The 14,423-nt window shown below is 39.2% G+C and overlaps 1 protein-coding gene across 1 annotated transcript in view; it reads right to left on the bottom strand.

Annotated features, from left to right (window-relative positions):
* The window catches only part of LOC117440049 (3',5'-cyclic-AMP phosphodiesterase 7B-like), a 28,243-nt gene extending 16,625 nt beyond the window's left edge, over positions 1-11,618 (bottom strand). Inside the window, exons 1-2 of the mRNA XM_034076265.2 lie at positions 11,355-11,618; positions 6,565-6,625 (exon numbers count right to left, since the gene is read on the bottom strand). Of these exons, the coding sequence (XP_033932156.1) occupies positions 6,565-6,625; positions 11,355-11,375 (82 nt within the window). The 5' untranslated portion in view covers positions 11,376-11,618. The remainder of the gene's footprint in view (positions 1-6,564; positions 6,626-11,354) is intronic.
* Positions 11,619-14,423: the final 2,805 nt, after the last annotated feature.

Here is a 14,423-nt window from a genome sequence, read left to right as displayed (position 1 = left end):
ATCCTCTCGGCTTTCCTACGAAAATGAAATGTAGTTTTAGGAACTGAATCTGAATCCGGTTCAGTAAGCGACGATGATGAGAATATTGAGCCAGACGATGGACCATTACGTCCTTATTTGTTCGAGCCCGAGCCCGAGGTGATGGAGTTAATTCACGGCATGGGCAATGGCGAGGATGACCAGGACCAGGCGCCAGATGATGCACCCCTACGCACAAATAATCTTGACTGGTAGGTCCCTAAGCATAGCTCACGCTAGGCGTGGCATTTGCTGTCGCATTTGCTGTCGCACTACAGCCATACAAAACACATCTATTCACCATAATAAAGGTCGGCTATTCACATGAAAATTCTATTGAATGTCCGCCATTGTTTGTGCCCGTCTTCCTTTGTTTTCGTCATCACCCGAAGATTCCCGACGATTCCCGAAGTATTTCGTTTCATTGAGAGGGCGTGGTCGGGAGCAGTACAATTGAAAATAAAATGAAACTAGGCGCATGAAATAAAAAAAAATTGTTTATTATGCTTATTTTTAATAAAAATACATAAGTTAAACCCAAAATTCGCGGATTTCCACTATCCCTTTAAATAATATTGCGACAGAAAAACGTTTCAGTTCACATCACGCTCTGCCGCTCTGCTCTGAACACCTGAACGGCCCGTTCTAACAGCTGTTCACCAGCGGCTCAGTCTGTGCCACAGTGACTCCGCACAGTTAACGAACGCACCGTAGATAATGTCGCTGACCCTCATCCCGGAGCAGCAAAGCTGCCCGACAGGCAAGAAGACTCGAGCACACAGCCCCCTTGGGGACATGGAGAAGAAAAAAAAAATAAAATAGAAAAAAAATAAAATAAATGTTTTGCGAGATCTCGCAATACTTTTCATTTAGTACTTCCTGGTCAGTTCGGCTGCTACGGCAACACAGAAACCACAACAATGGAGTGGTTCATCGATTTTACTTTGAGCTTGGCCTTAAATATAAAGATATAACATCAGTGCTTGGCAATAGGCACGGGTTTCACACATAGACTGTATATATAAAAGGGTTTCACATAAGTGAAGACACCTCAAGAAAACACTCAGAGCGAGGGGACATGCACGTTCCTCTGAGCTGAGTTATTGACAGATTCGAATTTCGCGGATCAATAACTTTTTTTTTTTGCGATATATCGCAAAGGTTTTGCGAGATCTCGCAAAACATTTTATTTTTATTCAAATAAAAAAAAAATTCTTCTCCATGTCGGGCTAGGGGTACATAACAGCTCGCGACCGCAGATTATTTCGATACATTTCCATGACTTTTCCAAAACTTTGGGGAAAATATTGTTTTCCATAACTTTTCCAGGGCCTGGAATTTGCATTTTGAATTTCCATGACTTTTCCAGGTTTTCAATGACCGTACGAACCCTGTGCTTTAGTTTATTAGATAAAACAGACCAAAATGTATAAATACTTGCTTTAAAAAGGGGCTGGACCGAGCTTTTACAATGTTTTCATCATTTCCATAGAGTATTATTTACCAAACAAATCAGTTTAATATCTGAGTTTGTCAGTGATAGTAGTGTGCGTACCTTTTTTTATATCCTTGAGCGTACAAGCTCCTTTACACACTTATTTCCAGGTACACTGAATCAGTAAAAGAATGTCGATGTTATGTTTTGCATGGGGCTTTTGTTGTTTTTGTGTTTAACTTGTTGTATGCTCCATTTACCCCTCACTACTCTGTCTTTCTGTCTCTGCAGGGCTGGTGTGTGACAGGGGGGCGTGGCTGGTTACTCCTGGCTGCAGATGAGGCACACCTGTCCCCACTCACTTGATTACCTGCTCTTTAAGAGCCTGGCCCTCACCTCACTTCTCTGCCAGAGTATTTTTCATGCTGTCCCGCGGTCCCTTTCTGCAGCCTGGAGTCTGTTGTAGTTAGTTAAGGAGTTCTTTTTGAGTTTTGGTCGGAAACGTTTTTCCGCAGCTTTGTTTTTGGTTACTACGGCCAGCCAAGCTCCCTGTCGTCAGTACCTGCCTTGGATTACCTTGTTTATTAAACTTTTTGAAACTTTATTTTTTGTCAGTCTCTGCTTTGGGGTCCCAGTAGTATCTAAACGTCAGTCGAATTTTCATATACTATATATAAAAAGTGTACTGTGTCCCCTGGTTTTAAACTACCATCTCGAAGCCCTGAGTTTCTTGCTAGCCAGAATTGACACATAAATGATACAGAGGCGTAACGTCACTACCTATCTAAAAAGACCTTAATGCAAGCACCATTGAATAAACGGTAAACAAATCCAGAACTTATCTAAACAAGATGTCCACTTTCTATCAACTCCAATTTAATCCCAAAAAGTCATACTTGTATTTGTGCAGATTTAAGTGTCCTAAAATGAACTGCTTTGAACTAAGATTAACTTAACATTTATTGGAGACTGAAAACAATCTCTTCCTGTTGTCCATATATATATATATATATATATATATATATAATATATATATATAATATATAAATATCCCAAACAAACCCAAAGGCTTTCCTGTGGCGGTGACAACCAGGCATTAATAAACACCAACAAAATGAGGTGATTGTAAGACCCGTGTGTTCCTCGCATGCAAATCATCATAGAGGATGTACTGTTACAAGCATTACATTTTTCCATGGAAATATTCCCTTGAGAAAAAGTCACATGAAGACTAAATCACTGACACCCCCACAGACACACACACAGGCGCAGACAGACACGTAACCTTGAACGTCAGATATCAGACACAAGGAATTGATTGCAAGAAATCATGAGACAAAGAGCGTTTGGATAAAAGATACATTCTGGGGGAAAGCGTGAGAAGCATGTACAGCACGGTTATTCAGTGGAGAGTCATGGCTGTGTACTCAATGAACTCTGGTCTTGTGGTAGCTTTGACGCCTCAGCAGATAAGGCTGTACAGTAACATATTCTATTATAGTCTATGTAGTGACGCAATGCGTTATATATCATATCTAAAACACGGTATCTCAAATGACAAACAGCAACAAATTGATTTATCGGACACGGCCGACATGATTGATTCCAATTTCTTCCTTTAAACTTTGAAGGTACTTTAGGATCATTTAAACCAGGGTTACTAGAGGTGCGGCTAGGGGAGACTGCACCATCCCATTTAGGAAAAGCGCATTCAGCCAGGCTGTCTTTTCATTCCACGCATCCCATCAATGGAATTCAATACCACAACCAATAAGAGGATCCTCATCCTACTACACATTCAAGCACAGTATTAAAAAGTGGCTCATTGAAAACCAACAGTGTCAGCACTGATGTGTGGGTGTAGGTGTGTGTATGAGTGTGTATTGTAAATGTTTTATTTATTATCATGACTTGCTCTTATCTGTATTCAGTGATGTCATCTATTGTAAATATGTACAATGGTATAACAATGTTGTGGTATTTTTATTATTGCTTATTTTTGTTGGTGCATTTCCTGTGGGGTTGTTATATACAGACTATACGTTTGATGACAGGTAAATTACAAGTCACATCATTAGACAATAGGGTTGGACAATTGGACGAATAATGAGCAATTGGCTGAGTACATCGCCGGTTTAGTTTTCGTAGTTTTATCTTGCGAAATTATCGCTCTGTCTCCAAAGAAAGAGTGAGGGCCTCCGCTCAGCGTGCAGCTAACTGGATGAATTGAGGGGTTCATTTGAACTAAGAGCTGGTGATTGATAGAAAAGCGGAATAGGTAACCAAAACGTTTTTATTCTGTTTATGTGAAGTGTGAATGAAGTGTTTTTTTAATGTATTAACAAGGCAATTAAGCTAGGGTTAGTTTGGTGAAGAACTGACATTTGGATTTGAAGGTTTACAGTTTAAAGTAAAATGATGTAAGAATATTTCCACACATTCTTTTTTTTCTTCTAGTTATGCATAAAGCAAAAAACAGAATACTGCCAGAAAATATACAAAACATTTATTTATTTTTTCAGAGGTTGAGCATCATAGGAGGCAATGACATTGTAAGCATCAGTTTGCACGTACTACTTTAAAGCAGATGTGTGTCTGTAGTCGGTGTAAAGAAGTGGAATTATTTGCCGATTGATTTAAAGGGCTGTAATAAAATGTTTATGTTTAAGAAAATGTAAGAAAGCTTAATTAGACAGTTTGAAGTTCACTTTTGATTGTGTTCTGGTTTTATGTTTCAGTTTTTGTAAGCAATTGTGACTGAAAGAATATTGCTTTTATTTTACTTTTTTATGGTCATTTCATTTCTTTTAAGGAAGGTAAAATACGATTGTCTTCGCCCTGCTCCTTTCCAACATGCGCTATAAAAAACAAACAAAAAACAACCATTATAAGTGTACATGTTTTGTAAAGTGAACATGTTTTGTTTTAATATTACTGCCATGTGTGGAATAAATAAATACATCTTTAAATGTTTTAGTACTATAAAGAGCTAAGAGATCACTAGAGACATCTAACTTGTGCCTGTACCAAAATTAAAAAGCTGTTGCCCTTTACTATTACACAGACCGAATACGGTTTAAGCGAGTCTTTTTTTGCAAGTCCAAGTCAAGTCTCAAGTCTTTGGTCACGAGTCCAAGTCAAGTCTCAAGTCTCTAAAAAAATAAAAGTCTCATGTTTCTTCTGGTTGTAATAAGCCTTCTATTGTCTGCTGCTATCCAGTCTGTTAAGAATACTGCACAGCTCTATACTGCACCTCTGCAACCGTATTGTTTAATTACACTGGGTCTCTAATGACATCTTTTAAGTCTACTATTAATAAACATATTCCTCTATCCTCTCACTCAAACCCAGTGTAATGGTAACCTGATAAACCTGTAACATTAACGTTACGTGGTCAACAATAAACCTGTAACCTGCCTATAAACAGACAGATGTATTTATGTATGTAACTATGTATTTTTCTACGTTTAACGTTAGCCAGTAGATGGTGGCAGCGGGTAATGATTAACGTTACCGACCTTTTTTATGTCATGTCAAGAGTTGGATGTCAACGCCACTCAACTCAAACAAGTGTGACAAGCAATTCACTAATCTTTTCAAATATTCAGTTACAAAGCTATTAGCAAGCTAAGTTAACATTACGTAGCTGATGCTGAGCTAAACATGTTTGCTAACCGTCCATGCGTTAATGTGACTGACCTCTCCGGGAGAGTTTTCAAGTGCCTGATGAAATTCGACGTTGTTGCGCCAGCATCCTTGATTTTGATATTGCAGACTTTGCAATGTGCGCTCCTTTTGTTGGTGCCGCCGGCGTTTTGTTCGAAATGTTTGGAGTTGAACCTAATTACAAGCGGTACAGCCGCAGGTGTGCCGCCGGTGGCATTGTGTTACTACAAGGTAGTAACAGAGGCGCGCACGTCTGCGTAATGAGCCCGGCTAAAATAACTGGATGGCCTACCTGTCTGTCAGCCTTCCATCTGGGCACAAACTTATCTCGTGCCCTCATTGGTCATGTGCGCGTTCGTGTGTGTTGGAGGAGGCGGGCTCTATAAGGAAGTAGCAGCCTCTAGCAGATTATCTCCGGTTGTGTATTTTCAAATTTTAGCGATCTCGAGCCGGTTTCTCTCAAATGTACCTACCCCACCTTTAATACACCAAAAATAGAAAACACAATGATTGTTCACGAGTCCCAACACACGAGTCCAAGTCGAGTCTGAAGTCTTTTGGTCACGAGTCCAAGTCAAGTCTGAAGTCTCTGTGTGTGCGACTTAAGTACGACTCGAGTCCGAGTCTGAGCAACAGTATCACCAGAAAAAGTGATTAGTGTATTTAATCACATCACCCGCTGTTTGTATCAGCAGCAACTAGACTAATTCCAACTTGGTACATAAAGCCATGACAACTCTAAACAGCCCTATAACCATGAAAGGGTAAAAACAGCCTTTCATCAGTACAAAGTATCGCAACAGTGTCGATGACAAAGGAAACTATTGTTTTCTTGTTGCCCCCGGCGAAAATAGCCATCTGTGTGACATTTATAGATGACAACATGGGACTTAGGTTGGAACAAAATAAGTGCAGGAAACAAACCTAGCTGTGTGAAAAGAAATGAAATGAGAAAAATATGGATGGCACAAAGTGGCCCTGAACGGCTGCCGGCTCCAAAACAAACCCGTATTTTTGATTCTCCCTAATGATGCTACTTGACACATTTTTCCTGGCAGAAAAAAGTGGGTCAGTGTCATGTCTAAAGAAAACATTGGCAAGTGTTTGTATCTGTGTTTATATTTCAGGGAACATTTAAACAAGCTTGACATAATGAAGATGTAGCGACATTACAAGGTCTTAGACTGCAGTTATGATAGACAGCTACCCTGTATGGCCTCCAGTCCAGACACTACTTGAAAAAACATGGCATGAGTCAAACTAAACATTTATTCTTACTGTATCGAGCAACACTGTTATCCAACAAAACCCATTCAACCCGACAGTAGAGTGTCTGCATAGACAGCAGAAACATACCTCAGTGTTGACAGACAATGATACGGGGACATTATATATAATAACAATCTTCTGCACTGCGGTATTCAGGTCAGTTAGCGCTTACTTACCCAGCATGCAAACTTGTATGGCATCCTGCTCCGACCTTTTAAGTGTGACTGCTCCACACCTCTGTGGCAGAGAGAGAGGGGGAGAGAAAGAGAGAGCAGCAGGATTACTATTACAACACCCCAAAATACACACTGCTATCTAGGAGCATCAATTAACCTCGCTGAGGAAATAGACACTGTGTGAGAAGTTGGTTTCCACACCAAATCTCACCTTTACTATTCTTTCTCATGCGAGCCAAATCGAAAGAAAAAAAAACATAAATTATGATGCTAATTCTGAGTGATTGTGATAAAAGAATGCAAATAACTGAATCTTGAGGCCATAACATGATAATCAGTTTGACTTATTTATTTAACTTTTGTGACAACTCACCAGCTGTTGTGGCGACGTTTGAGAGTTTCTGACCTTCATGTTAGGCTCAGGGTTCTTAAGTCGTCGTCTTTTTTTTTTTTTATTATTAAAAAGGGGTTTTTGTGTCAAGATCAACTCACAAGTTTTTTTTTTTTTTTTTTTAAATAACATTTTGGTAACAAACCAATGTACTGTAACAGATCAAATCACTCAATTGTACATGCCATTAATATTATGTTTCCATCATGATCCAATCTTATGGGCCGTTTGTGTTCATACTTTAATGACGTATTCACCAAAATAATGGCATGGTGTTGAAATTACTTAAGGACCCAATTAGAGTTAAGGTGATTTTCATTATGATTTAAAGTGATTTAAACTTAAATATGTTTAGAACAAACCCTTTAGAGCCCAATGTGTCGTCTTAAATGTGCTTTCCTTTGTTCAAAAAATATTCAGTCAACGATTATTAAGCAAACAACAGCAGCACATTCTTATATAAGCAGCTAGAACTATGATCAAAAAAAATCAGGTCCAACCTAAGCTCAAACATGAGAGCAGTTTTGGGCACAAGCCTAGATAATAAACTGCATTTTATCTGTAATATTGAATCATTAAATATTCTAAGAGATGTACAAGCTACAGTGAAATGATTTGCTGTGACAGATACAGCTCTGGAAAAAATGAGAATACTCCAAATGTCTTAAATCTAAATCTCTACATGTATGGCAGCCATTCCATTCCAATGTCTGTTGAATTACAACAGAGACATTTTGTCAGTAGCTTATAGAATACAAAAATAAATGTTAATTTTACTCAAACACATACCAATAAATAGTAAAACCAGAGAAACTGAAAATGCTTCAGTGGTCTCGTAATGTTTTTCAGAGATGTATATGACACAATCTCAAACATGCGCCATCTACTGCCAAATGTTCCAAGCATCGGAAAAAACGTCATTTTATAAGGTTATATAACAGGTCCACATTAAAAAAATGAAATAATAATAATCTGGAAATTAGCGCAGAACAGACCTGATTCAAGCGTAAAATCATTTTGACAAACAACAGTCCAATAGGCCTAGGGTAGAGAACCAAAGCTTGAAATAGTACTGGATGTGTTTGTTTTTTAACGAATCATATCGTCTTACAAATTGATTATCCCATCAATTTCTGAGTCTTGCCTGATCAAGACTTATGCTGTCGTGTTGTTCAAGTAATGCGTGTTGACAGACAAATCTTTTCATCAATCTCTAGATGAAAAACCAAACAGAACCTTGACTATCTCTTTCTGATGAGTTTAAGCTGATAAGGCACATCAATGGTGTGGTAATCTGCCATTTAACCCTTATCTGAGATCAGTTTCTAAGCCGTGTCACAATACATATCCTGCAGAATTTCAAGCAGACTTAGCTTAGTACATTTCCCAAATGAGCTCATCTATTTCTAATAACTAGTAAAGCCTGTAATAGTTATGATGGCTCAGCATCTGTGTGCATAGTAAACAAGAGAGAGAGTTGATTGAAATCACTAAGAAGTATCGGTTTAGAGCAGGGGTCTCCAACCTTTCTCCACCTGAGAGCTACTTTGAAAAAATGAAAGTGCCCAAGAGCTACTTGCATCGCATCGCTTACATTTATTCACATAGCACTCATCAGTTGAATTAAGCTACTATTGTGTGAAATTGCAATACCTAAAGCTTATCTAAAATCTTAACTTCACATCAAGGTCCAAGAAAACGACAATTTCTAACATATTAATATGGACAACAAAGTAAGTACATCACTGAAGATTCACATACATGTCCAAGAGCAAATTACAATGTTTTCACTTCTTAGTATGGCCCACATAGTAAATACATCGCCTTAATCACCACCTTGCAAGCATCAATGGCACGTGTGTAAAATAAGTGCATTCACTCTTTTTTACAGTTAGTGAGATGAATGGCGCTGCATGGAGTCAGTCTACCATACAGGTGTATGCTGGACCCACTTAGGTTCACTAATAGAGTCATTTACATGTTCATCAGTCGGTCTTGTTCTGTATTTAGATTTCATTCATGCCAGAAAAAGCTGCTTCACAAAGGGATGTATACAGAACCAAATAAAGCAGACATGTTCAGTGCTGCTTGGTGAATGTTCTTATAGTTTTCTGCGCGTATACAAGGCTCCAGAAATGTTGTGAGTTTTGCTGAGACTTAAGCTGAACATGATTTTGGAGATTTATAACCTCCATCTCCACAGGATTGACACTGAACAGTGCAGCCATCTTTTCTTCTTCTTCGTGTTGACATGAAATTATAAACCATAATTAATTAATTGTATAGGTCTAGCCTCCCTATATCTGTGTGTGACATTTTTCCATCCTCAAAAACAAAAAACTAATACTTCTGCAGTCTAGCTGCAGCTTCTAGCCACGGTCTTCTGTTAAAAAAAGGACACTGAATGTCCTGAATGTGGCATCACACACAGGACTTGAGTCTGAACACAGCAGACAACAGGAGTATTTACAACAGCATTATAAAAACAAAAATAGTGCATGTGGGTGCACACTTACATTCTCTGTCTTACTGTTACATGAATCCCATGAATGTATGAGATTAAGTTAGCTTCATTATATTTCAGTGATTAAGTGAATAATAAAGTTTCTATCGGGTCACTGTCAGCCTGTCGCTCATTATTTTCAGGAGGGGGCGGGGCTTGGAGGAACGGAGAGGAGACGGTGATCGCGGAAGCTTTCCTCCTGCCTTCACAAACTGTCCACGCGTATTTATCAACTGAAAATAGCAAGAGGACAGTCATACTCTGCAATCCAAGACTTGATTAAATCCACCAAAAACCTGACATTACGATAACGAGTGTTTTTCAAAAACACAAATCCCTCCCTGTGTGTCTCTGAGCCGCAGCGACGCGGCCTGATTCAGAGCGGGTCATTCTGCTGTTGGTTCTGGACTGGTGTTGCTGGAGAAAGCAGACTGCTCCGTGTGTGGTGTCGCCCAGCCGCTGTCACGTCTGTTCCTTGATCTCTGCGTCACCGACCAATTTTATATTCGTGTGACAGAAAGAATTCTAAAATAAAAAAACGGTATTGTCCGGCCGTGGCCGAAAAATCAAGAAGCAACGTTACTACGCTATAATCAATAATCGAGCGGCGAGCTACTGAAAAGCTGCCCGCGAGCTACCGACGTGTTGGAGACCCCTGGTTTAGAGAAACATGTACATATTTGATACGGCTGCTCAATTAATCGTATTTTAATCGCAATGACGATTATTGACCCAAATAATCGAAATTATTATTTTTGCCATAATCGAGCAGCCCTAATATTTGATAGAAACCAGGTACCCTAGCTGACCTGGTGGAGACATAACAAGTGCTCTATTATCTCACATTACTTTTGTATAATGTCTCCACTCTGAAGGAAATTGTTATAAAAGTGTATCTTAAGTAGGAGGATGTACAAAATGAGCACACTGTTGTTTACAAGCACAAAGGAAATGGATGGATGGAGAAAAAGCAGACGTGATGACGTTTCATCCAGCCCACGTGGTTGTTGCATGTTTAAAGATCGCCCTCTGTCAAATGTTTTTCCATGACCTCCATTTCTATACTCGCATGTTCACAAGAACTCGCAACAATATTACTTGGGAAATGTAATAAACCGTTCTGCAAGAAAGTTGGTGAACACAGTCTCCAATAATCAACAAGTAATAAACACTGCATTCTTTCTACCCATTATGCAGGCCATGACAGCTAAACAATCTCCATGACAACCCAGTAAACTCCATCAGATAAAGGAAACCACGAGATATGATAGAAAGCTATATATATATATATATATAAAGTGGCCCTTGTTGAATTGTTGAAAATTGAATGGACTTTGTGTCTCAAAACTCAGTGTGGAGAAAGACAGTTAACAGCATTTTAAAACAAATCTTACAAACTACTGGGGTCCAGAATTGACTATATGCTCAAATATGAAAATAAGTTTCACTAGGACAGCTTCATGTGAATATTGGGAAATATTTTATCAAGTATTCAGATCTTTTAAGCAAATAAACAAAATCAATACACACAATTTATAATGTATCATAGCTGCCTTCACTGAACACCTTCATGTGGTCTGCAGGTTGACTGCTGTAAAACTGTCAATACACCAACCTGACATATTGCAATAATACACAAGGTCTACTGTTGCCCAGCACTGCAGCTTTTAGAAGTGGAAACGTGTGAAAAACAATATTTTCTAATATGTCACAGGCTACTAGTGCCATAGCAGCACGTAGCATACACAACATTCACTACAGTACAGTCTAATGACACTTTTTAACTCTTTCCATGACCACATTAGGAATGTGTTTGTTACCAGGAATACCGCAAAACAAAAATGCCTGTGTCTATTTTTGCTGGCACTTGTCAATGTAAAGTCACAATTCACGTACCTCGACCATTAAACAGGACATTTAACCATCGTGGCCGCTCGTGGAAGGCAAGTGATGGCGACGGAATCAGGCGCGTGCGAGACTGTTTTCATGTCACGGAAGCGCACGAGACAGCCGCATACAGCAGGAGGAAAGATGACTGTGCACTGCTGACACCTGTTTAAGAAACAGTTTTGAACTCCTCTCTTCGGTTGTGACCTTAACTTGCAGAGTAGAGACAGTGTCAGCTGTTTTTAATGAGGGGAGGTGAAGTTAATGCTTGTTGTTTCCCCACGTTTATGAGCCGCATAGCGCGGATAGGGGAGGGGCTGGTTGTAGCATGGGCGGGACTCGTAAGGAGTGGACCAATCACCGCTGGATAAATCACTGACTTGTTTACAATTGGTGGTCCTCAATTAAATAGTTCTTAGAGTGTGCAAAGAGTTATTTTGTGATAGAAGAAACTCTTTTTGTTCCCAGGAAAGGCAGACATTCTAGCTGTATTATTTTTAAAATAGACCAAATGGCCAATTTAACAATGTCATGTCACTTTGACAACACTTCCCATATTTACATAACATTAGAAAAAACAGACAAGAATACAAAAATGTTTAAACATAAGGTCGCATTTCCTTATCGCCCTATTTCAAGACAAATCACAATCAGAGTCACAACCTGAAGGTGAGTTGAGATATGTATATTACGTTTGGGATAAGTTCAATAAAAAGTGTCCATTTACTTAACTGTAGACTATGGTCTCTTAAATCTGTGGACACTTTACAAACAGGAATATGAAATGGTTGTTCAAATCAACAAAATCCAGTGTGGCCATAGGCTAGATTAGAGACCAGCAACATGCTCATTCATATTACATTAACATGTAAGGGTGAAAAGCCTGATAATAATATCTGATATGTCTGGTTGATTTACTTTCAGAGTTTTTCTGTGGAAATCTACCTCATAAATGTTCCATAACACTTCCACTTATGCAAAAGGTACATACACTGAACAAAAATATAAACGCAACACTTTTGTTTTTGCTCCCATTTTTCATGAAATGAACTCAAAGATCTAAAACATTTTCTAAATACACAAAATAACCATTTCTCTCAAATATTGTTCACAAATCTGAAAAAATCTGTGATAGTGAGCACTTCCCCTTTGCCGAGATAATCCATCCCATCTCACAGGTGTGGCATATCAAGATGCTGATTAGACAGCATGATTATTGCACAGGTGTGCCTTAGGCTGGCCACAATAAAAGGCCACTCTGAAACGTGCAGTTTTGCTTTATTGGGGGGGTCTGGGGGGGTCCGAAAACCAGTCAGTATCTGGTGTGACCACCATTTGCCTCACGCAGTGTAACACATCTCCTTCGCATAGAGTTGATCAGGTTGTTGATTGTGGCCTGTGGAATGTTGGTCCACTCCTCTTCAATGGCTGTGCGAAGTTGCTGGATATTGGCAGGAACTGGAACACGCTGTCGTATACGCCGATCCAGAGCATCCCAAACATGCTCAATGGGTGACATGTCCGGTGAGTATGCTGGCCATGCAATAACTGCATGTTTTCAGCCTCCAGGAATTGTGTACAGATCCTTGCAACATGGGGCCGTGCATTATCATGCTGCAACATGAGGTGATGGTCGTGGATGAATGGCACAACAATGGGCCTCAGGATCTCGTCACGGTATCTCTGTGCATTCACAATGTCATCAATAAAATGCACCTGTGTTCGTCGTCCATAACATACGCCTGCCCATACCATAACCCCACCACCACCATGGGCCACTCGATTCACAACATTACCCTAACCCTAACCCTAACCCTAACCCTACCCCTCACACCAGATACTGACTGGTTTTCGGACCCCCCCAATAAAGCAAAACTGCACGTTTCAGAGTGGCCTTTTATTGTGGTCAGCCTAAGGCACACCTGTGCAATAATCATGCTGTCTAATCAGCATCTTGATATGCCACACCTGTGAGGTGGGATGGATTATCTCGGCAAAGGAGAAGTGCTCACTATCACATATTTTTTCAGATTTGTGAACAATATTTGAGAGAAATGGTTATTTTGTGTATATAGAAAATGTTTTGGATCTTTGAGTTCATCTCATGAAAAATGGGAGCAAAAACAAAAGTGTTGCGTTTATATTTTTGTTCAGTGTATATAGCAACATTGATCTAATTTAAAAGACAGAAAAACATCTAATCCACTTGGCAAAGACTCAGGCTAATGCTGCAGTTGCATTAGCTATGTGGATAGCAAACAGTCAATCAATCAATCAATCAATCAATCAATCAATCAATCAATGTTTATGTATATAGCCCAGCCAATATTACATTTGTCTCAGTGGACTTCACAGTTTGTACAGAATATCAGTATGACAATACGACACCCTCTGTCCTTAGACCCTCACATCGTACAAGGAAAAACTTCCGGAGAAAACCCACAGTTTAAAAGGAAAAATGGGAGAAACCTCGGGGAGAGCAACAGAGGAGGGATCCCTCTCCCAGGACGGACAGACGTGCAATAGATGCCGTGTGTAAATTGATACAAACAGTCATTCATTCCAAATAATACTTAATTTAATTATTACTAAATGTTATTCTTCCACTGCAAAAAATCAACCCACTAAGCCACCACATGCAGTTTTCACGTGTTTTAGAGTGCATTCGCCACAAAGGATGGTTTTAGAAAGTACTAACACTAAGAAAAAACTACTTGATTTAAATGATGAGCAATCAATTTTACAATAGACAAAAACGTATGGTCTAAAATAATCCAGTACTGACACCTGCAGGAAAGACATTAAGCCAAGTTACTACAGTATGTACAGTACAAGTAGCACATACTGCGTACATTAGGAAACTCATTTCACCAAACTAAATCTCTAAAATACTTAAGCTGCTGGGTAAACTCCTATGGAATTTAATGAGTGAATAATGAAGGACACAAGTATATTGTGTATAAAAGTGTGATCCAATTCCTTTTCTTCATTTCCTCTATTCTATACCACATATAACCTATATAAAGCAGAACAAGTACAATTCTGCACACGTTTCTTTTTTCAATTCTTTATAATACT

Source organism: Pseudochaenichthys georgianus, chromosome 24 (genome assembly GCF_902827115.2).
Source record: "Pseudochaenichthys georgianus chromosome 24, fPseGeo1.2, whole genome shotgun sequence".
Classification (NCBI taxonomy): Eukaryota; Metazoa; Chordata; class Actinopteri; order Perciformes; family Channichthyidae; genus Pseudochaenichthys; species Pseudochaenichthys georgianus.
The sequence above is the reverse complement of the archived record's forward strand: the minus strand, read 5'-3'. Positions and strand labels throughout refer to the sequence as shown.